Source organism: Epinephelus fuscoguttatus, linkage group LG7, assembly GCF_011397635.1.
Source record: "Epinephelus fuscoguttatus linkage group LG7, E.fuscoguttatus.final_Chr_v1".
NCBI lineage: Eukaryota > Metazoa > Chordata > Actinopteri > Perciformes > Serranidae > Epinephelus > Epinephelus fuscoguttatus.
The window spans coordinates 38,241,508-38,266,385 of record NC_064758.1 but is presented as its reverse complement, the minus strand read 5'-3'; the positions used below and the strand labels follow the sequence as shown (position 1 = coordinate 38,266,385).

At 41.1% G+C, this 24,878-nt stretch overlaps 3 protein-coding genes across 3 annotated transcripts; 2 read left to right on the top strand and 1 right to left on the bottom strand.

Moving 5' to 3' along the window:
- The first annotated feature begins 881 nt into the window (after nt 1-881).
- Nucleotides 882-7,710, top strand: pink1 (PTEN induced kinase 1). The gene is made up of 8 exons (XM_049581482.1): nt 882-1,358; nt 2,760-3,035; nt 3,132-3,235; nt 3,334-3,516; nt 4,417-4,580; nt 4,670-4,797; nt 5,750-5,980; nt 6,159-7,710. The coding sequence occupies exons 1-8, from the start codon at nt 1,002-1,004 to the stop codon at nt 6,441-6,443; spliced, it is 1,728 nt and encodes a 575-aa protein (XP_049437439.1). The 5' UTR covers nt 882-1,001; the 3' UTR covers nt 6,444-7,710.
- Nucleotides 7,711-8,592: 882 nt separating this feature from the next.
- LOC125891899 (tubulin alpha chain-like) lies at nt 8,593-13,575 on the bottom strand. Its single transcript, XM_049581483.1, is given in 5 exon segments — nt 8,593-9,447; nt 9,450-9,732; nt 9,815-9,963; nt 12,346-12,568; nt 13,425-13,575. Coding segments are annotated over 5 exon segments (1,353 nt in total). The 5' UTR covers nt 13,428-13,575; the 3' UTR covers nt 8,593-8,752.
- Nucleotides 13,576-18,786: 5,211 nt separating this feature from the next.
- agmat (agmatine ureohydrolase (agmatinase)) lies at nt 18,787-24,021 on the top strand. Its single transcript, XM_049581484.1, has 7 exons — nt 18,787-19,169; nt 21,953-22,155; nt 22,295-22,343; nt 22,485-22,680; nt 22,991-23,170; nt 23,385-23,469; nt 23,564-24,021. Exons 1-7 carry the CDS (start codon nt 18,865-18,867, stop codon nt 23,635-23,637), a joined length of 1,092 nt encoding a protein of 363 aa, XP_049437441.1. The 5' UTR covers nt 18,787-18,864; the 3' UTR covers nt 23,638-24,021.
- Nucleotides 24,022-24,878: the final 857 nt, after the last annotated feature.

The window sequence follows — 24,878 nt, the reverse complement described above, 5'->3', positions numbered from 1 at the left end:
CAATTTCATCACTCTCAGAGTCATGATATTACTCCCCTGACCCAATCCATGACATTTAAGGAATACAGAGCTGAGGAATATCTCTCTTAGGTTGACATTATGTGCTATAAAAAGATGGGGAACATAGGAAGCTGGGAGGGCACTTATGTGGAACTGGGGAACAAAGGATTCTTGGAAACTTGAACCTTGGGAACATAGGAATGACCCCTCCCTATTCAGGGAATGAATATCAGTGCAAAATTCAGTTGTCAAAATACCTGATTGAGGATATATTTTACTTCGAACATGAAAAAAATGACAATAAATAAAATGATGATGACAGATGACAACAAATTCAATGAAACAATTCTCATAAACAACACAAATTAAATCTTACATGTTCGAAAAGGATTTGGGAGGAGGCAGTATACACTTATATTTCTTACCCCTTCACAACTTTTCATCAATTATTTCATGTACTTTATCTCATATATATATATGGCTACACACATACATGCATACACATAGCCTACATATAAACATGCACATACAAAGACAATAAAATATTATCACAAATATAATTTATTAATATAAAAATACACACAAATACATCTTTACATATATACATACTCATACATTTACACACATATATGCATACATACATACATGTACATGCACACAGACATCATAGGCCTGTACAGTTTAGAGACAGTTATCCAAATTGTATATGCACAGTGCAAATATCATGCTGAGTCAGTAAACTAACTTAACCGTGTACTTTGACCCATGCAGCGTATGTTGAGGAAAAAAACAGAATAAAAACCTGTCATCACTCGTTGTCAGTAACTTATTTAAATAAATATTTAAATAGACACACAGATATGTAGGTCGGCTGTCATTCTCGCGCATGCGCAGTAGCAGCTGTGTTGTTGACAAAACACTGTCCTTTGCCGCAGAGAGTCGAGGACTCCCCGACACAAGCGGACTCCTTCAGCAGCTCAAGTTACCTTTCCAGGTAAACTATGTCCGTGAAACACGCCATCAGCCGGGGGCTCGAGCTGGGCCGGTCGGTCCTTCAGCTGGGTCTCCTTAAATCCGGGGGCCGAGTCGCAGCAAAGCTCCGAGCTGACCGTTTCCGTGTAGGCCCGTCGGTCCGCACCGTTCAGCCTCAGGCTTTCCTGCCGTCTCGGTACCGGTATTACCGCACCTCTCTGAGGGGCCTGGCAGCCCAGCTACAGGCCGCCGGCTTCAGGAGGAGGTTCACCGGAGCGTCCCCGAGGAACAGGGCCGTGTTTCTGGCTTTCGGTCTCGGTGTTGGGCTCATTGAACAACAGCTGGAAGATGACAGAAGGAGCGCGGCCACATGTGAGGAGATCCAGGTATGGTGTCCACACATTAACGGCTGTGAATAAGTACTGTAAGGAAGTAGTTTAGTGTACTTGAGTCATGCTACTTATACTCCACTACAGTTAACTGACAACCATAGTAACGTACTGATTGTGACTTTACATACAAAACATTATGACCAACTTATAAACTAAATCAACTGAACTACCCTTAAAATGAGTTTAAATAAACTATTATAGTGTTGTATCAACTAATTGCATCACTGAAATAGTCCTGCTGCAATCAAAACAACCACAAATCCAATTTTCTATGCTGCAGAAAAAAGCTATCAACCAACAAACTATTTATAGACTCACATGCTCTGAAATTTAGAGATTTGGTGAACTTTAAAACTGCACATTTCATGATTAAAGTAAAAAATAAGATGCTTCTAGACTATATCCAGAAGAACGAAATTAGAGAGACAGTATGAACTAAGAGGAACTTTTATGTTTACAAAAACAAGTATCAGAACAAATGCAAAACAAAGATGTATCTTTCAGTCAAATGAGTTAATTTGTGAAATAGTTTTGCAAAAGAATTGAAAATGCGTAAAACATTTAATGGATTTATAAAGGATTTAATAATCAAATGATGCCAGTGTGTGTCTATGAAATTTTGTCCAGGACTTTCTTATATATGTATAGAATATATAAGGAAAACAGTGCAAAACAATTCATGTAAAAAGAGCAGGTGCAATAAGCTAATGATTAAACCTATACTTTTTCGGTCAGCACAGCTTGCTTTGTTTTGTCAGTGCTTTAAAGGTAATGACTTATTATTGTTGTTTTTTTCATGTGTGCATTTGCGTTATTTAAGTTGGAAAATGACCAAAATATACTGCTTAAACTAAACTTACATGTCAACACATCACTAATAATAATTCAAACGTATATAACATACATTTCTGCATAATAATGTGACTTGCAAATACGATAAATATATGAACTGAGGAGCTTTTAGCTTGTTTCCATCCTACATTGAATAAATCGTCATGTTTAATGACCCCATGGTAACAGTTTAATGGAGCAGATGTGTCTTTTTGTACGCTCAGGGCTCCAGACTGCGACTATTCAGCCACCTTTTGCCACCATGGAGCACCAGTGTGACTTGCAAATACTATTGATATATGAACTGTTTCTCACATTTAATTGTGTCGCTGTAACGGTTTAACTTTGCACTAAGTGCTGACATCTGACTGTTGACTGGAAGCTTCAAGTTCACAGCAAAAACATCAACGCTTGCTTCAAACTAAAAACACCATTGGTTCTGCTTTGACCTATTTAATTATAACAGTATTTCATTTAACTTTATTATGACAATAGCAACTTTGCTTAACTTTTTTGTAACTTCTACCTTGTGATGTCTTAAAAAATATTTCTCCCACTCTGCAGGCAGTGTTTAGGAAGAAAAGATTCCAGAGCCCACTCGAGCCTTTCCCCTCTGGATATAAACTGGAGGATTACATCATTGGGAATCAGATTGGGAAAGGCTCCAACGCTGCTGTGTACGAGGCTGCAGCTCGGTTTGCCCCTCAGAAGGAGAGTATCAGTGAGTGCGCCCCGGTGCAGGTGAGAGAGGAAGAAGAGGAGAGGGAGACGCCTCGATCTCTGACATGCTGCTCGCTGAGATCCTTCCCTATGGCTATCAAGATGATGTGGAACTTTGGGGTGCATATTCAACGATATTCCACACTTACCCCTACAGTTTTAGGTTGTTGTATTCACCTGTCCTGACAGCTTTATTTTGATGCCATTTGATTGCAGGCGGGGTCGTCAAGTGAGTCGATATTAAAGTCCATGTCACAGGAGCTGGTGCCTGCTGGCCCCCTGGCCTTACAGCCAGAGAGAGAACAGATCACTCTGGATGGGTACGTGTTACACTTTCAGTGCTTTCATAGTTCATTAATAGTCCTGGACAGGGTGAAGGAAAGATGCTTATGAGCTGCTGTGATCTCTCTTCATGCAGACAATTTGGAGTCCTGCCCAAAAGAGTGTCAGTGCACCCTAATGTGATCAGAGTGTACCGGGCTTTCACAGCCGACGTCCCGCTGCTACCAGGTGCCCAAGAAGAGTATCCAGATGTCCTGCCAGCCAGGCTCAACCCGGCTGGCCTGGGCAGCAATCGCACTCTTTTCCTCGTCATGAAGAAGTAAGACCTGCCATCTTTCACTCTCTTCAAATGTTTTAAAACTAAAGCTTCATCTTGAATGAACACTCCACCACCCAAACTGATATACACATGGTCATTGGAGGGTAGCAGTGTTCCTTTAAAGTAATAACCCTTTCGTCCTGGTTGATTTTTGACACTCATGGTTAATTGTGTTAAAAGCAATGCAGTTTTATACTCTAGTAAACTCTCACTGAGCAGCTCTTGCATCTGTTTACAGGGCAAACAAACAAACATGGTGCTTTAATGAAGACGTCAGTCAGTCATGCCATTAACAGTCATGATCTAATTACATGCTACATGCTGTGTGAGTAGTTTTCCACAAAAAAGCAGGGCACAGTTTTGTTTGTTTCTTTCCTGAGGACTCGCTGTGGCTACTCTTTCTTGTTCCATTTCTCCCTGCAGCACATAAACCCTATCTGCTGTCAAAAAACAGCAGGAAAATGACAGTTGTCTTACTTTGAAGGTGCATTTTTGATGAATAATTGCTGTTGGCGCCAAACACGGTGACAATTAGATTGTGTTTTCTTGTGACTGCTTCACGATAAAAGCCACCTTTTGTTTTGCCAGTTGCTTTTAATGCGACCTTGGAGCAGAAGGAAATGTTTGGTGTGAATTGCACTTGTTTCATACCTGTTACGGTCAACGTGGTGTGAATGGCAATATTGCGGCCTCAACACCTTGACAGATGGGGTCACACAGACTATGTTTCATGATTGGCTATCTGCAGGACCCAGAAGTGTGTATATATATACACCGATTCAAGAGAAGTGTTGTCTACAACAACAGAGCAAGAACAGAGGTCCGCTCTGACTGCTTTGACTGCAACCAGGCGTATTAGCAGTTCCAGCGACTAACATCCTGTCTTCACCTGTGCTACAGGTACCCCGGCACACTGCGACATTACCTGGAAATGTCCACACCGGGCCGCAGGCAGGGCTCTCTGATGATGCTGCAGCTCCTGGAGGGTGTCGACCACCTGTGCAGACAGGGTGTTGCTCACAGGGATCTCAAATCAGACAACATACTGCTGGAGTTTGACTCAGGTCAGAGAAATACTCAGTCAGACATCAATTCAAAGATTTAATTCCGTCAGTTCTGTCTTAACATCTCATTTGATTTTGCCTCGATGCAGACGGATGCCCTCGTTTAGTGATTACCGACTTTGGCTGCTGTCTGGCCGAGAGTGACTCTAATCTGCAGCTGCCCTTCAACAGCATGTGGGTCAGCAGAGGAGGGAACGCTTCCCTAATGGCTCCTGAGGTAGGTTTAAGTAGCTCTTTATTGTTATTAAGTAAAAGCAGAACGACTTAACGGTCGCTGAGCTGTCTCTTATTGATCACTATTCAATTTAAACTTGTTTATATGGTATTAAAGAGGCAGAGCATCACCAGCAAACAGCAGGAAGAGACTTTTGGCCCAGGGAAATGAAAATGCCTGGACACCCAGATACAGTATTTAGTATTTTTGAAACATATATATACACACATGTTTTTGTGGTTTTAAGTGGCACATATGATTTGAAATGAGGAACTTTCCCAAAGTGAAATGTGATTTGTTGGAGGTTAGCAGCATAAAACTATCCTCCAAGATACGGCTTTCATACAAAGGATACTCAGTCCCTCCAGGATGTTGTGACGGTGTAATTGCAAGAAACAGCGCAAATTCAGTAAATCCCTGTGAATTCTGTGAGACCTTGCAGTTTGTACCACAAACTTGACTAGTAACAATGGGGAAAATGTTGTGACAGAGCTGCACACACCATATTGTTTCACTCAGACTGCTGCTGCTGGAGTGTGAGCTCTGCAAATGGGAGGACAGACTGAGACACACAGTAACAGGGCTAACATCACTCGCCTAAAGTTACCCAATGAATGTAACGACAGAGGCAAATTGTGTCTGTGTCAGTACTGACAGGTCACCGCTGCGGGCCTTGTGACCAAGCAACAGAACATGATGAGTAGGTTGAGATCCTGTTGTGCTGAGTTAAACGGCAGCAGGTGTCCACTCATCAGAGGATCAGTGGTTCAATCCCTGGCTCCTCCAGTCCATGGGCAAGACACTGAACCCCAAATTGCTTGTGATAACATGGCAAATGGTTACTGAGTAGCAGGTGGCCCCATGTATGGTAGCCTCGGCCAGTTAACTACATTGTCAGTTTTTTTAATAACCATACATTGACTCACTATCATTTCCATGATGTGTTTGCCCACAGGTGTCCACTGCAGTCCCAGGGTGCGGTGTGGTGATTGACTACAGCAAGGCAGACGCCTGGGCTGTGGGCGCCATCTCCTATGAGATATTCGGTCAGCGTAACCCGTTCTATCGACCGCTGGGACTGGAGAGCAGGAGCTACCAGGAGAAGCAGCTTCCTCCACTGCCCTCCAGTGTTCCCGCTGACGTGCAGCTCGTGATCCGCCTACTCCTCAGGAGGAACCCCAACAAGGTACAGAAGGAATATGTTAGATACTGTGTGTTCAGTCAGTGATGGGTATGGATTGTACAGGGTGTCTACAGGTCCTGGAAAATTCTTCAAATCACATAATCTAAGCATGATTTGGAAACGTAGTAATCCTAACAGTTTCACCTTATAGTAACTCATACATGTGATTTTCACTCTGCAGCGCCCCAGTGCCCGTGTTGCCGCTAACATGCTACATCTTAGCCTCTGGGGACGGAAGGCCCTGGCCAACCAGGACAGCGTTGGCATGAAGAAGCTGGCTGATTGGCTGCTGTGTCAGTCTGCTGTGGTTCTCCTGAAGGGCTGCAGTGGACCCAGTGGGAACACGGTGGAGGCGGAGCTTCAGAGGAGCTTCCTGTCCAACCTGGACCTGGAGGACCTGCGCACCGCTGTGGGCTTCCTCCTGTACGGGAGGGAGCAGCATCAGGCCTGCATTCTGTCTGCGTAGATCCACTATCACTCATCCAGACACACAGATTAAGAGTCTTTGATGTGTGTAGACCGGGAGTTAGAACTGACATTTAAAACTGTGAGACATCTTTGTAATATTTATAGTCTTGGCCTTTAAATCTAATAACTATTAAGACAAACGCCACACACTGTTATATGTCATCTGTGACTGTCAGTGTGTCCCAGCAGTTATTATGAATTATCAAATGGTGTAATTCACCCCTAAAGTAGTGCTGTCAGTGCTGTTGAAATTCCTGACATGCTTTTCACACCATGTGTCTGCACAAACTCAGCATCTCTACTCAAAGTGCGACGAGTGCCCCATTATGCACATTGCAACAGCTCTTGCGGGTGCATTACATCATAGATAACGAATGCTACTGTTGGTGGAGGAAAAACTTTAATATCTCTGGGTTTTCTATAGTTAATTTCTCCTGAAATGAGTTTGTTGTTCGTCAACACGAAACAGCTAAACTGGCCAAAAAATGCAACGTACCAATGGCTACGAGTAATTCTGTTCTAAGAGTGAACATTTTCTTTTATAAGCTCTGATGCACTTTTTAGATATTTGCTGAGACTGACCCCACACTACTGCTGTCACCTGTGTGCTTGGTTAAGATTGGTCTGTGTAGAAGTTCAGCACTGATGAAACTGAGGGCCAATGCAGATATTTTACATTACTGACATTAATTGTCAGACCCTACTGTGTAGGTAAGTTTTAGATATTCACAGGGATCATGCGGCCCTTAGACAGCTTGTTCATCCATCAGATTGTCAGCGTGAGGTTATGAGCCAAACGATCATGTGTTCACCCATGCTGTACAACGTAAAAACCTCCCCTACATGTCACTACAAAGTTCTCACAGTGATGAGGGTACATAGCATGGATCATGAGTATTAATTTTGTTCCTGTGGTTTGCACTTTATGTCGACGTTTGCACTTGCTCAGAGCCGTTGTAATGGCTTCCTGGTGTTTGTTGCTAGCTTACCTACAACATAATACTTATTATATTCTGGTACTTTATTTAAAAAATGATGATTTGAGTAAAGTGATTTAGCCTGTCAGACTTCACTATGCTCTGTTCTCAAAACTAGTCGCAGCAAGTCTGTCATAACAGGCATAATTAAATATCATAATCATGTGGTCAGTGAGGGATACAAGATATAGAGGGTGTGAGTTTTGATACTAAAGATGGTGAGAAATATTTTGGATACATGTAGATTTTACTGCCGTGTTTCAGAATAAAAATATCTGTTGGAAAAGAGCTCTGAGTCAGTTGTGCCAGTCATTTCTCTTCTTTATTACAGACATGTTGTTTCTAAGTTGTAACGTCTCTGCGAGTTCAGTGAATTTCAATAATTAACACAGTTGCTGGCACACACCATACACCACCACGATGCCAGTGATTGACTCTCATTCCCCTGACCGAAATCTAACTAAGCATCTATTTGACGTTATGTCACGGTGCATCAGACCGTCCAGGAGCTCACCGATGCCTTGATCCAGGTTTGGGAGGAGATCCCCCAGGACACCATCCACTCACGCACCAAGAGTATGCCCACATGTTGCCGGGAGTGCATTCAGGCATGTGGGGGCCGTACACACTACTGAGTTACATTATGAGTTGGATCAGCCTGTGATTTCAATTCTTTACTTTGATTTTCAGTGTGATTTTGAATCCAGCCTTTAGTGGGTTGATGACTTAGGTTTCCACTGACTGTTTCGTCATTTTGTTCTCAACAAATTACCCAGTGTACATCAGTAAAGAGTTTCAACTTGAATTATTCGTTCATCGAGATCTGAAGTGATTTAAGTGTTCCCTTCATTTGTTTGAGTAGTATATAATGTCATCACCTCATTTTGTATCCTATTGGACCTTTGTGTGTTTATTTGTCACAATAAGAGAATTAATTCTTGAGTTATTGCTTCTTCTGAGGTCACATTTGACCTTTGACCACCAAAATGTTACCACCAAACAGACCGACCACCAAAAGTTCAAGTGGACTTTTGAGCCAAATTGGAAGAAATTCCCTCAGGGCATCCTTGAGAAATCGAGTTCCCAAGAATGACAAAAATTGTATTGACCACCTGAAAACAATATGCCCGAGTCATAGAAGCAAGGTTCAATAAATAACACACAAACAACTTGTTACAGGAGTTTTATTTAGGACAGAGCCAAACAGGCATTGTAATGACTTTTACTCTGAAAAAGCTGGTTATGAATACTCAAACATTTTTGTTTGGGTTTTGTTTAGGAACAAATGAAAGCATTTGTTTCTTGTGTTACTTGTGCTTTAACGTCCCTTTTAATATTCCTCTCCCTCCTCCTCTCCCTCACCCTCGATGGAGTCAACTCCAACCTCCTCATAATCCTTCTCCAGAGCTGCCATGTCTTCTCTGGCCTCAGAGAACTCTCCCTCCTCCATACCCTCACCCACATACCAGTGAACAAAGGCACGCTTAGCGTACATCAGATCAAACTTGTGGTCCAGCCGAGCCCAGGCCTCTGCAATAGCAGTGGTGTTGCTCAGCATGCACACAGCCCTCTGGACCTTGGCCAGGTCTCCACCAGGAACTACAGTGGGCGGCTGGTAGTTGATGCCCACCTTGAAACCAGTGGGGCACCAGTCCACAAACTGGATGGAGCGCTTGGTTTTAATGGTGGCAATGGCAGCATTGACATCTTTGGGCACCACATCACCACGATACAAAAGGCAGCAAGCCATGTATTTGCCGTGGCGAGGGTCACATTTTACCATCTGATTGGCGGGCTCAAAGCAGGCGTTGGTGATTTCTGACACTGAGAGCTGCTCATGGTAAGCCTTCTCAGCAGAGATGACAGGGGCATAGGTGGCCAGAGGGAAGTGGATACGGGGATATGGCACCAAGTTGGTCTGGAACTCTGTCAGATCAACATTGAGGGCGCCATCGAAACGAAGGGACGCAGTGATGGAGGACACAATCTGACTGATCAGCCTGTTCAGGTTGGTGTAAGTGGGGACTCGATATCGAGGTTCCTGCGGCAGATATCGTAGATGGCCTCGTTATCTACCATGAAGGCACAGTCAGAGTGCTCCAGGGTGGTGTGGGTGGTCAGGATGGAGTTGTAGGGCTCCACCACAGCGGTGGACACCTGGGGAGCTGGGTAGATGGAGAACTCCAGCTTGGACTTCTTGCCATAATCAACGGACAGACGCTCCATCAGCAGGGAGGTGAAACCGGAGCCGGTGCCACCTCCGAAGCTGTGGAAAACCAGGAAGCCCTGAAGACCGGTGCACTGGTCAGCCTGAGGACGGAGAGGCAAATATGTGAGATAACACATGATGATTTATATTTTGAATCAACATTAAGAAGATCAAGATACCCACCAGTTTGCGGATCCTGTCCAGCACCAGGTCGATGATCTCTTTGCCAATGGTGTAGTGTCCACGGGCGTAGTTGTTGGCAGCATCCTCCTTGCCAGTGATCAGCTGCTCAGGGTGGAACAGCTGGCGGTAGGTCCCAGTGCGCACCTCATCTGAAGAGATGGATTCAGTTAGAAACTATTCAATTGAGGGTTTGACTAAATTAAATCAGGACACAACTATGATGTCTTTATTTAAAGGAATATATAACCCACAAAATTACTATTTGGGTATCTATTACTCACTGTGTGTTACCTTGAATTCGTGAAGAAAACTCACATGCCTCCACGGTGAACGAAGAATCCAAAAACAGCAAACATTCTTGATGAATTTAAAGAAGATTAATCAAAACTACATCAAAACATCTATTCAAAAACGCTCAATCAACTCATCCAGTATAATCCAAGTCTCACTGAACCTATCCTCAGTACTTCCCAAATGCATGCATTTTCGCCTACTCTTGTCACAGCTCAAGTTTCTTAAGTTGTTGTTTTTATTTCATTTATTCATGTTGTTTCCTGTTTTACTTTGAAACTCACATCTCTGGTTTCAGATTACTTCACTTCCTGTCCCTGTGTGTTTCCCGCCCTTCTGATGACTTCACCTGTGTCTCTTTCTCTTTCCCCTCACCAGAGTATTTAGTGTGCGTCCTGTTTTCTCTCAGTGCCAGTTCGTCTTAGCTCCTTGTGTGTGTAGTGTTCCCGCCTTTTGTTTCCTAGTGTCCTTTTCTTGTTTTTTTTTTGGATTTAGCCTGTTGACTCATCCCTGGAGTTGGAGCTGTTTGCCTCCACTGATAGTTCCTCTGTGTACTGGATGTACCTTTTGACACATGAAGACTTTTACCCTTTTTTTTTTTTTTTTACCTTACCTATTTTACCTGAACTGTCTCCAGAGCCGTGCGTTAGAGTCCACTCTCACCTGAGATCTGTACCACGAAGCTAGTTCAACTTACCCAGAATATCTTCTCGTTATCTGGCTTGACTAACACTAACATTGGCCGTCTGGATAACCTGTACCACAAAGCTGGTTTTCAACTACTTCAGTCAACTCTGGGTTTTCCAACCCAGCCACAAGCACGTTCATGTGAAAGAGGTGGGGGTGTTAATTACAAGCGACATCATCAGAACCATGAATGAAGTAGGCTCCTTCATATTATATTAATGACACGATTTATCCTGGTAAAAAGAAAACCAGCCTTGTAGCACTAAAAACCCAGAGTTAACAATGAAGTTACCTCGCTAACTCTAAATCCTTCTTCGTAGTAAAGGCCTCTGGTTCACCAGTTGTTACAAACCCCTATTGTTTAAAACTTCTGCATACAAGTAGCACGCACGAACAAGCACTTCACTCTTTAAAACATACGCATTTGCCCCACAAATTGGTGCATTAAAAATACCAGAATGCTGGACCTTAAGTGTTTGAGGCTCAAAATCTTCTGACGGAGTACCCCAAATCCTCCATTTTATGTGTCCCCACCTATGCTGAAACGAAGCCTAGCCTTTTGAGAAGAGCGTGCACTTGAACTTGTGGATTCCATTGAGCTTTGTTGAAACATGCCTGCGTGCTGCTCATTCATGTCTGAGTGTTTTGAATCATAAGGTTTTAGCAAAAAAGCACAAATTTGGGAAGTACTGAGTACACAGCTGGATAAATAAAACTTCGATTATACTGCACAAGTTGTGTGAGAGTTTGTGAATGGATGTTTTAATAAAATGTTGCTGTTGTTAAAAGTTGACCCCCTTTACTTCAATTCATCAAGAATTTTCTCTGTTTTTGGATTCTTCGTTCACCGTGGAGGCATGCAAGAAAAACGATTCAAAACATGTCTGCGAAAACAATCTCAGACATGGACGAGTAGCATGCAGGCACACTTGAATGACACTCAATGGAATCCACAAGCAGAGTTCAAATGCATGCTCTTGTCAAAGGGCGTAGGCTTTGTTTCAATATAGGTGGGGACACATATAAAATGAGTAGGTTTGGGTGCCTCCAGAAAATTTTGAGTATCAAACAGCTGATTTCCTGCATTCTGGTGAATATTAATGTACCAATTTGTGCCTTTTCTGCATCGATTAATGGTGTAAATGTCTTTAATTTTGGCAAAATAAAACCCTCTGCTACATTCAATAAAGAGTGAAGGGGACATGCTTCGTGTATTGCCCTCAAAATCTACACCTGTGTGCTTGTTTGCGCGTGCTACGTGCATGTAGAAGTGTTTTAAACAATGGGTATTTAGTAAAAATGCATGTGTTTGGGAAGTACTGGGCATACGACTGGACAAATGAGAGACTCAGAGTTTGTAAACAGGTGGTCTTAAACGTGGTCTCCTTTACTTAAATGATTCAAGAATCTTTGCTGTTTTTGGATTCTTCGTTCACCATGCAGGCACACGAGAAAAACAATGTTTTCTTTATGAATTCAAGGCAACGCAAGCTGAATAATTGATAAACAAATAATCATTTTGTGGCTGAGGTGTCCCTTTAATGAGAGCGTACCGATGACAGTGGGCTCCAGGTCGACGAACACCGCCCTGGGAACGTGTTTTCCAGCTCCAGTCTCGCTGAAGAAGGTGTTGAATGAATCGTCTCCTCCTCCGATGGCTTTGTCGCTGGGCATCTGACCGTCCGGCTGGATCCCGTGTTCCAGGCAGTAAAGCTCCCAGCAGGCATTGCCAATCTGGACACCAGCCTGACCGACGTGGATGGAGATACACTCACGCTTGGGGGGGCGACAAAGAAGATTGGGATTAAAGAACCTGAAACCCAGTCACTGCTGCTAATTAAAATGGAGGAGAGAATGTTCAGATGGAGGCTGCAGATCAGCACACACTGCTTCAACTGATTCCTCGCTCATTTATTGTTACAGTCTATCGTCTATGAAATCACGCCTGACTGAGGTCCAGTGTGTCTTTTATTCTACAGGAGCTCGTACATTTTCTGCTGCGACACAAGACTGTCTAGGATTACTGTAGCGAGAGGATTATCTAAATAGGTCAGACATGATGCAGAGAACTGTCTCTTTAAAAGCCACATTCTTACCTTACTATGGTATTTCTACATAATTTTATTCTATTGTATATTAAATAAAGATATTATAGATGGATTTATTTTATGTGACACATAACAGCAGTCAGATGGACTGACTTTTTCACATAAAATGACCTTCAGGACAAGCAGCACTGAACTGATGTGATATATATTTATGCAGAAGCTGTTACATAAAATGTTCAGTAAATATGGGCGACACATTGTTAGTGTGAAGGCCGTGCTGAAGCAAAGTCTACCTAAGCTGATTTAGAGAAGTTTGTGGGAAGAGGATTAGACGCTTGTCGTGCAGGAATGCATGTGAAAAACATTTTTAATTACCTGCCAGCAAAAACAATGACAATGAAATAATTTGTAGTCAAAATAAGATGCAGAATATGTCGAGGCATGAAGGTGTGACAATGGAGACATCCCGTACATGACCTACTTTCCCTCGTCTTCTCTTCAGGCTCATATACGGCACAACATACAATCAATAAACAATCACTGTGCATTGGTAATGAAATCATAGAAATGCTTTGATTACTCACCATGATGGCTCGTCGCTATTATGCAATGTAATGAGACAAGTCTGGAGAGTGTTGGCGTCTGAAGTGCGCAGCGTCGGTGTGAGGCTGATCTGTTGATGCTCCTCTCTCTGCCTCCTCAGGAGGACACGTGAAGTGCGCACATTTAAAAAACCCTCCTCCTCCGTCTGCAGCACTGACTCTTTCATATCCACACACACAACCGTAAACGATGCTGTGGCTGGGCTCGTGGATGAGGTACCTCCTCGTTTGGAGGATGTGTTGATGGTGCGGTGCAGTGTTGTGCGGGATACACGTGCCATAGATGCAAAAACCAGAACCACACCTTACTCACCATACTGTCCAAATTACAAGATGTTTAAACTGTCAGATGTTATTTATTTATTTATTTATTGCTGGAGGATCTGGGAAGAGGGCTTCATTTTGCCAAACTGTTTCAATAGATTTTAAATGCCATAATGTTGGTTGGGTTAAATCAGGGGTAAGCGATCTGCGGCTCTGGAGCTGCATGTGTCTCTTTAGCCCCCTCTAGTGGCTCCCTGCGGCTTTGACATAAAATAATCTGGAAATTAATAACAGTTAACATTCAAAATTTCATTTGTTACTGTTGTAGGCTCAAACGGCCCGTTTCCACCGCAGGAACTTTGGGGTAATTTTACGGGGCCGGGGCCGTTGGTGCGTGTCTCCACCGCAGGAACCACCCCGAAGGACAGAGTTCTGGAACTTTTACAGGGGCTAAACAAGTCCCTGCCTCGGAGTAGGCACTCAGAACGGCCCAGAGAAACTCCTGGCTGGGGCTTGGGGTTTACTTGGTGCTGATTGGATATACTCAACGCGGGATGTGACGTCAACAGAAAGTGACAAAATAGCCGGCATTTTTAAAACTCAGCAGACGAGGGTTAGCTCGTTCATAGCTTCCACCGCCATGTAAACGAAGAGACACGCCAGAAACACAGCAACCACCTCAGCTCCTTCTGTAAGGGATAATGTATAGTATGCCGGTCACAGTTGAAAAATAACTCCTGACAGGGGAATGGAACCCTGGAAGAGAGTTATTTTTCAACTGTCACTGGCTCATCGCCTTGTTGTTTACAAATACTTACGGGTATATATATATATATATATATATATGTATCACATTTTTCACGTCACTATATCACCGTTTAGACTAATCTGATGTTTGTAAAGTCTATAAACAATGATTGAACAAACATTACTATTTGTGTGCACGTATTTTAATTAATAACATGGTTATTGTAGATTAGCTGGGCTAACCGTTAGCTGTTAGCCGTTAGCGGTGTCTGTATTAACTCATTAACTCAATAAACGGTCTGTGAAAAAAATGTTTTTTCCAGCGGAGATCTTACTTACAACATGACTGAGCTAGTAAAGCAGTTTTGTGTTGCTATGTGTGGTATTTATTCAGTGTTGGGAAAATCACAGTGTCTAGAAAGCATCAGCTGACAGGGACAGCTAACAGCAGCAGCAAAGCTAACATCAGGACGTCATCTGTTAAAAGCCTCCCGTTGTCGGATATGACATGAAACTACTCCAGTTAGCTCAATCATGTTGTAACTAAGACATCTGCTGGAAAAAATATTTTTTTCATGGACTGTTTATTGAGTTACTGAGTTATTATAGACACTGCTAACGGCTAACGGCATCCCTACACCCCTACATCGCCCTGGTCACAATGGTCGCGCAATGATTACGTCACATCCAGAGCCCGTAACTTTACGGGAACCTTCCTCCTACTCCGCTCTCTCAGTGGAGACACGGCGGTTGAGAAGGCCGAGCGAAAGGACGTTCCTGTAGTAGTTCCTGCCCCCCAAATAGTACCAGGAACTTCTTCAGTGGAAACGGGCCTAAAGTGATTATTGCATTCTATGATTGTATAAATGTGAAGCCTATATATAGAATACTTTTTTTTTTTTTTTTTTTTTGACGTTTCATCAACTAAAATGTTCGTCTTACGTCTACGACCTGGAGCCTTTCCCTCTACATTTTGCTAAACTTCAGCAGCGGGGGCCTGAAGTCTCTCTAGCGAGGTTAGTTATGGATTCCAAATCCAAAACAAAGGAAAATTATTGGAGGAAAATAGAGGATTTAATAGTGTCTGGACAGATTCATTTGTTTTCACCACCAACACTGCAGAGTTACAGTAAATAAATATAAATAACCCGCTGACAGTGTAGCCACCTTGTAGTAAATCATACTAATGAATGCTCATTTAGACTAGCCTGGTTCCAGACCATAGACCCTGCCCGCTCAACTGAGTAGGCTTGTCACAATCCCTGTCTCTCAGTCCTCCCCTGCAACACTGCTGCAGTAGTTTTCCACTCTCCCTCCCTCTGCTCCACTCTACCTGCCAGCCACGCCCACTTCATCAGGCCACTCTGCTCACCTGCCTCACAGCTGCAGCTCATTGCAATCAGGCCTGCATATAAGCCACTCCAGCACCTTCACTCACTGCCAGATTGTTCTTCTGCATTATGCGAGACTCTCCAGCGTTCTTCTCCTGCCTGATCTCCCGGTGCCAACTCTGCCTGTCCCCGACCTGCTCTCCTCGTCTGCCTCCCGGTAAACTCACCTGCCTTCTGTCCCCGACCTCGTGCTTTGCTTCAGCGTCTCTGGTTTCTGCCTGCTCGTCTGGTCTCGACTCCTCCGCCCGGCCTCGTCAATTCTCCTGCCTGCTCCTCAACGGTGCTTCTGCCTTCGCTGACGGCTCTTCTGGCTACGACCCCCACACTGGCTCCCGACCTCGCCTCAGCTCACTCCTCGTCGGCTTCTCAGCTCGATCAGCCGGCGTTTCAGCCTACGGAGCGCCTGCCTCGCCACCTTCGGCTGCCGTAAGCTACATCTCTTCTCCTCTCTGTGAAAGAGTTTTGAACTGTGTGGAACCGGGGGCTCTGGAGCTTCCCCTCGGTTCCGTGACTGAGCCCAGCCGCTTCTCTTCCCCTTATCTGAGCTTCAGAGACTGTGTTAGGGCAACTTGCCCGAAGAACGAACTTTATCCTGTGTTTATTCTGCCTGCTGCATTCCCTGTTTGCTGTGGTGCTAATAAAAGCCATTACCAACTATTCCTGCGAGCCTGGTACTGCATTTGGGTTCACCAACACGCCCGTTTCAAGGCTTGCATCTCTGGTCTGGCATACTGCAATGAATTTGCGATTTATCTCGTCCAAACGATGGACGGCCCAATGAACGCCTGGGGTGGGGGCGGGTCTAGCGATTAGCCAATCAGCGCCATGCTAATGGCGACCGCTACAGATCCTACAGACCACATTAACGATGCTATCGAGGTATTTCGCCACTACTCGCGTTAATGGAGGACCAAATTAAGGAAGCTGCTAAACTGGATTTAACGGCGATGCAGCTGGGCGTGCACGACGACGGAGACATTTTAAACGGGCAATGCTCGCTTGTTTTCGGCACCCCCGAGGCATGGATACTAATGACGTCAGATTCTGGGTGAGTCGTTGATCTCTACTGATTGGTTAGGGAAAAATCAAATTCCCTCCCCCTTGTAAATCGCCTTCAATGGAGGCGATGTCAGACTGAAGGTTCTGGGAGCTTTAGTCTGACACTCAGGCTACATTTAGACCTGTTTATAATGCTAATGGACTAATAAAGAATTAATAGGCTGTTACCTTTATTCAAATATATTTTGCAGCTCCAGACAGATTTTTTTCCTTTTTCTTTGGCCAGTAATGGCTCATTTAATAGTAAAGGTTGCAGACAACTGGGCTAAACCCATAGTCACAAGGTGGTGCCTTCACCACCTCTAAAAGAAGGAGAGAATTCTACTGAAAGAATCAAATCCATGTTTTTATCATGACATATACTAAATATAAACAATTAGATAAACAACAGCACTGCTGGAGACTCTATGGGCAGGTGAATGCTAATCACTCCCATATATTTTGGTCACGTATACAATCACAGACATTCTGCAAAAGGGTTATTCCGATCCTTGACGGAATTTCTGGGTACAAGATTCCAAATGATCCACAGATTGTGAACTTGGGACTGATACCTGAGGACATTTATCTGTGAAAAATCCTGATAATGGCTTGTAAAAAAGGTTACTAGGAGCTGGATGAAATGTGACCCTCCAGGTCAGTGGATGGACACTGTAGAGGAACTATATTCTATGGAAAAACTGACCTCTCACTTAAGGACTAAAGCAAGGACAAATACACAATGCTTATATGTCATCATTTTTTTGTAAGGCAAAGACAATTGGTATTATAGATATTATAGAACACATGTTTATACTTGTAAGTCATGGATAATGGGTATTTTATATGATATACTAAGATTTTAGTAAGATAGATATTTGGTAATTACTTTTATATACATGGGTTACTTTTGTGTGACAAAGTTAAAAGGTAATAACAATGGTATATTTAGTCTTAGGTATAGTATTATCTATATAAGGAGGCTGCATGTTTCATTTCATTCAATGACTTATTATTTTCGGATGTGTAAATCACACTAACTATACACTGACAACTGCTTTACATTATGCTTTTCATCATTTGTAAATACTGCTTTCTGTCTGCTTATTTGCATGTTCATGTCTTTTTTTATACGTTTGAAATACATATGAAATATCAATATAAACGGACAGAAAACAAGAGAAAAGAGGTGTTGTTGGTCAATAAACAAATTAGTAAGTAAATAAATAATAAATAAATTAAATATAAATAAATAAATAAAAAATAAATTAAAATTTTTAAAAATTGTATGCCGTCTTTAATCCTGACTTGCTATATCATATAAATCTTCCTTTTAAAAATAAATATATATATATATATATATATATATATATATATATATATATATATATATATATATATATATATATATATATAATTTTTTATTTTTTAAGGAAGATTTATATGATAAAGCAAATCTGGTTAAAAACGGCATACAATTTTTTTTAAATTAATATTATATTCTCACGTTTTCGATACCGTCTTAAATGTGACTACCATATTTTCAGTGACTCAAATTCTGAAGTCAAGTTAGGCTAAAATCATTTTACACAGCTGCCCCTCCTACCTGCTCTGTTATGGACTCGTGCTGCCTTCATGGTCAGGACTCACATCGCTCATATCTTAATCTGAAAACTACATGTACATAAATGAACGACATGTAGCAAACGTATATCTCACCTGTAGTGATGTGACACTGCGTAGCGTTGATGTGATGAGAAGAGATGCATTTAACCCAGGAGCGTGTGGTAATTTAATAAACATTTAATACTATCATAGTTTACTTTTTGTCAGTTACTGTACAGTTGATACAGAATGTTACGAGCTTTGGAGGAAGCACCTAAAGTATCATCAGGACTCCGTTAGTCCCTTAGACTGTATGGGTTTATCTCAGGCTGCTCTCAGCTCCATGTCACAGCCACAGCTCACAGCTCACAGTCAGCATGTTTTCATGTTGGAGAAACTTTAATATAAGTCGCAGAGTTACTTCCGGTGCAGCGGACTTGTTCTCTCTGCGGACACGTCAAACTGCGTGTGTGTGCAGCGACAGACGAGCTGTGTGCATTAATCCCAACAGACTGAGTTCAGGGAAACGGTACAATGTGCCACCGAGCGCAGAGTTTGTCGCCAGGGTGTCGGGGATCCCCACCATGGCCAAGTTACCTTTCCAGGACACAGCCGAGGGGCTCGATGCGGCGTTTGTCGGAGTACCGATTGATACCGGGACCTCCAACCGACCCGGAGCAAGGTGGGTTTTCTCTCTGCAGCTGTCTGCAACAAGGGTCACAGCTATTTTACAATATTAGGGTACTTTACTATTATGTAACAGTGTAACTTCCTTTTTACAAGTGTACAACCGCAGCAGTTACTATCAAGGTTATTCACATACATTCGAACTGAATATATGGAATGAAAGATGGAATATATTGAATTATAGTCTAGATATATGGAATGAAAGGTGGAATATATAGAATTATAGTCTAGATATGTGGAATGAAATGTAAATATACGGAATGAAAATTGGTATCCATGGCACTATAGTGTGATTATGTGGAACGCAACCTGAATATATGGAATGAAACTTGGAATATATATAGTCTGATTATATAGAGTGAAACTTGAATATATGGAATGAAAGGTGGAATATATAGAATGAAAGTTCAAATATAAGGAATGAACCTCAGATATATGGAATGGAACTTGAATATACAGAATAAAAGTTGGAATATATAGAATGAAAGTTTGAATATATGGAATGGAACTTGAATATATGGAATAAAAGTTGGAATATATAGAATGAAAATTGGAATATATAGAATTATAGTCTAGATATATAGAATGAAATGTAAATATATGGAATAAAAATTGGTATACATAGTATAGTGTGATTATATGGAATGAAACTTGGAATGTATAGTTATAGCCTGATTATATAGAATGAATCCTGAATATATGGAATGAAAGGTGAAATATATAGAATGAAAGTTCAAATATATGGAATGGAACTTGAATATACGTAATAAAAGTTGGAATATATAGAATGAAAGTTCAAATATATGGAATGGAACTTGAATATACGTAATAAAAGTTGGAACATATAGAATGAAAGTTTAAATATATGGAATGGAACTTGAATATATGGAATAAAAGTTGGAATATATAGAATGAAAGTTTGAATATATGGAATGGAACTTGAATATACGGAATAAAAGTTGGAATATATAGAATGAAAGTTTAAATATATGGAATGGAACTTGAATATATGGAATAAAAGTTGGAATATATAGAATGAAAGTTTAAATATATGGAATGGAACTTGAATATACAGAATAAAAGTTGGAATATATAGAATGAAAATTGGAATATATAGAATTATAGTCTAGATATATGGAATGAAATGTAAATATATGGAATGAAAATTGGTATACATAGTATAGTGTGATTATATGGAATGAAACTTGAATATATGGAATGAAACTTGGAATGTATAGTTATAGCCTGATTATATAGAATGAATCCTGAATATATGGAATGAAAGGTGAAATATATAGAGTGAAAGTTCAAATATATGGAATGGAACTTGAATATACAGAATAAAAGTTGGAATATATAGAATGAAAATTGGAATATATAGAATTATAGTCTAGATATATGGAATGAAACTTGAATATATGGAATGAAACTTGGAATGTATAGTTATAGCCTGATTATATAGAATGAATCCTGAATATATGGAATGAAAGGTGAAATATATAGAATGAAAGTTCAAATATATGGAATGGAACTTGAATATACGTAATAAAAATTGGAACATATAGAATGAAAGTTTAAATATATGGAATGGAACTTGAATATACGGAATAAAAATTGGAACATATAGAATGAAAGTTTAAATATATGGAATGGAACTTGAATATACGGAATAAAAGTTGGAATATATAGAATTATAGTCTAGATATATGGAATGAAATGTAAATATATGGAATGAAACTTGGAATGTATAGTTATAGCCTGATTATATAGAATGAATCCTGAATATATGGAATGAAAGGTGAAATATATAGAATGAAAGTTCAAATATATGGAATGGAACTTGAATATACGTAATAAAAATTGGAACATATAGAATGAAAGTTTAAATATATGGAATGGAACTTGAATATACGGAATAAAAGTTGGAATATATAGAATTATAGTCTAGATATATGGAATGAAATGTAAATATATGGAATGAAACTTGGAATGTATAGTTATAGCCTGATTATATAGAATGAATCCTGAATATATGGAATGAAAGGTGAAATATATAGAGTGAAAGTTCAAATATATAGAATGGAACTTGAATATACGTAATAATAAGTTGGAATATATAGAATGAAAGTTTAAATATATGGAATAAAACTTGAGAGTATTGAATGAAATCCAAAGCTATTTATTATTATCTGTGACAAAGGAAATCATGAAATTCTCATATTTAAGAAGCAGGAAACCAGCAAGTTTTTTTGGCTTTTTTGTTTTAAAAGAATTACGAAAATTATTCAGTTATCAAAATAGTTGCTAATTAATTTTCTGTCCAGCAATTACTCAATTAATTGGCAAATTGTTGTAGCTCTGAATATATCCCTGTTCAGCTTAGTGCAGTGAAAATGTCATGAAATGAAAAAAACTGAAGTTCAGCGGTTGCACAAAGTCCTAGTTAAGGTTTTCTCAAAATAAAATCATTTGCACAAACCACCCTTAAGTCTTCTCCTTAAGGTTTCCTTAACATGTTCACTTAAGTATTTATGGTTTTATCCTTGTCTTTGTCTTATATTTAAGGAATCCGTAGACTGTTGCACAAAAGACCTTAGCAACCAAAGCAAGATAAAAAAAAAAAAACTTAAGGAGAAAACTTAAGGTGTTTTGTGCAAACAGGTTCCCCAAACATGTTTGTAGTGTTGTACTTGAATAGATGTGCTTTATTAATAATAACAGTCCACTTTGCTTCACAGCTTTGACATTAAACACCTGATCTTCCATCTACCGCTGCAGGTTTGGTCCGAGGCAGATCAGGGTAGAATCTGCCATGCTGAGATCTTATAACAGCGGCACCAGGGCGGCCCCTTATGAGTCCCTCATGGTGGCTGATATCGGGGACGTCAATGTGAATGTGTATGACCTGAAAGACACCTGCAAACGCATCAGAGAGGCCTACAGGAAGATCCTGGCTACTGGCTGTATTCCTCTGACTATGGGTGAGAGTGAAGAAGAATTCTACATAATGTCTTATCAAACAAGCCCTGCATTGTCTTTACGACTATTATCTATTTAAATAACCTTATCAGCTGTAGTTTATGTTCGATCAAAGGTCCTTAAAGTCTTTGTTGTCTGCAGGTGGCGATCACACTATTGCATATCCCATCCTGCAAGCTGTTGCTGAGAAGTAAGTTTAGGCCAACCTTCATTGCCAGACATGATATATGTGATCAGATTGACTTTGTATCAACTGGACAAGTTTAGCTAATTATTAACTACCTCTTAACGATTTCACACCCTGTGTTCTTGTTCTGTATGAATCCGTCAGGTATGGCCCAGTGGGTCTGGTCCATGTGGATGCTCATGCTGACACCAGTGATGTGGTCCTGGGGGAGAAGATTGGACATGGGACTCCGTTCAGACGCTGTGTGGAGGAGGGGCTGCTGGACTGCAAGAGAGTGGTTCAGATCGGCCTGCGTGGTACAGGCTACTCTGCAGATTCATACGAGTGGAGCCGGGCGCAGGTAACTCTGCTGCAATACTGGAGGTGTTGGTAAAAACATGAGGCAGAAGAAGGCAAACATTCTGGTTTTAATGTGTATGAAGTTACAGTTATCAGTTCATTAATGTCATTATGTGTCATCACTGGCATGGTAAATGATATGTGGTACATCTTTTTGTCATGGTAACAGGAAAAGAAACCTCATAATCTTATTACCAGCCTGAAAATGAAGGAAATCTGAAACGATTGCATCAGAGTCAATGGAGCACAGCTGTGTTGCATGTCGTTAACCATTTAAGCAAAAACAGTGATTGTCTTTGTATGTTGTGCAGGGTTTCCGTGTGGTACAAGCGGAGGAGTGTTGGTTCAAATCTCTCGCTCCTCTGATGGCTGAGGTCCGAGCTCAGATGGGAAAAGGTCCAGTGTATTTCAGCTTCGACATCGATGCTCTTGACCCGGGTTTCGCACCTGGAACAGGCACACCAGAGATAGCAGGCCTCACTCCTATACAGGTCAACACTGAAACAGACTTTAATCCCTCTGAACTATCCTCTGTGACTTTATTCTGAGGACACTGTTATCATAAGTAAATAATTTATTGACTGCACAAGCAGTGTAATGTCTGTGTACAGTAGTAGGCTCTTGTTTAAATACAATTGATTTTTTTTCTGTTTTACTTAACTTCTGACCTGTGTGAATATATTTCTGTTGTCTTGTTGGATTTAGGGAGTTGAGATTATTCGAGGCTGCCGTGGTCTGAACCTTGTTGGATGTGATCTGGTGGAGGTTTCTCCACCCTACGACACCACAGGTACTTTTCACACTTTATTTTTCATTAAACTATTTTTAAATGTACATTTTCGTTTTACAACCATTCTTTATATATGTATCTTTTTCCTCAACAGGGAACACTGCACTGACTGGTGCCAACCTCCTTTTTGAAATGTTGTGCGTCCTCCCAAAAATTAAATACTACTGATCAGTACAGACCACACAGAGCAGAATACAACAGGTAGTTTGTTAATAATGAATGTAGACGCCACATGAGCCTCTTCTACAATTTAAACATATTACATTTTATTTCAGCTGTTAAGAACATAAATCCACTATTGACGATAAGTTGAAACACTCGACTGTAGCAGACATCACGTGCGCTAACTTGTAAAAAGATTTTTGATAAATCCATGTATAATATTCTTCTGATCTTTTAAGTTGCCTTTTAATAAATGATCTCAGGTCCTGTACTGTAGATGACATGATTATCTCATGTACAACCCAAAGTGCCAAAAAATACAGTGTTAATGACATTTTTACACTTCATGTTGACAAATCAGTGAATAAATCAAGCACATACGAAGTTTCACTTTATGTGTCATGTCATATATTTCTATATCATACGATGCTATTTGGAAAGAACTTGTTACATGTTATCAATGCATAGTTGAGTCTTTCTGCAGCAGTGACAGTGAGGGTCAGAGGGGGGCAAGGTTTTGAAGGCTGCTTTGGTGATGTGGTTGACGTAGGACGGGAACAAGAGGGTGGTATCAAGGATAACTCCAAGGTTGTGGCTTTGGATCTAGAAGGCGATATGATGTGCAACAAAAGTTCCACAGCTGGAACTGAACCGGTACTTAAAAGTAAAGTGTGTTTTTCTCAAACTTGACATATTTGCAAGTCACTTGCGGTCCATTCAGAATGGACATGTGACCCATCAGTAGGGAACCACTGACCTACTGGATCTGGCCTGTGTCCCATCTGTGTCACTGTTCTACATACATGGTGCTTTTGCCATTGGAACTCAGAGGCAAACCCGAAAATGTCTTTGGTATTGTTCAATTCAAATTAAAGAAGAACCTGGTCCCTAAAACAACACGTCTCTTTATTATGTGCGACCAGCAGGATGCAATATGTGAGTGGAGGGTATATTGGGTGTCCCCCAGGGGTCAGTACTGGGTCCACTTTTATTCATCATCTACCTCATTCCCCTGGGCACAATCCTCTGTCACCATAGTATTAATTTCCATTGCTATGCAGATGACTCACAGGTCTACATGAATACTAACTGCCTAACTTAAAACACCTCATGTGATGTGTTTAACTGTTGCATCACCTGGGAATTTTCTATGACTTATCAGGTGTGAACAGATGTTAAAAACAAGCTCAGGTCTCTTCTGTCCATTGTCTGTTATTGTCCGATAGCACAGAGCTTATCAAAGACAT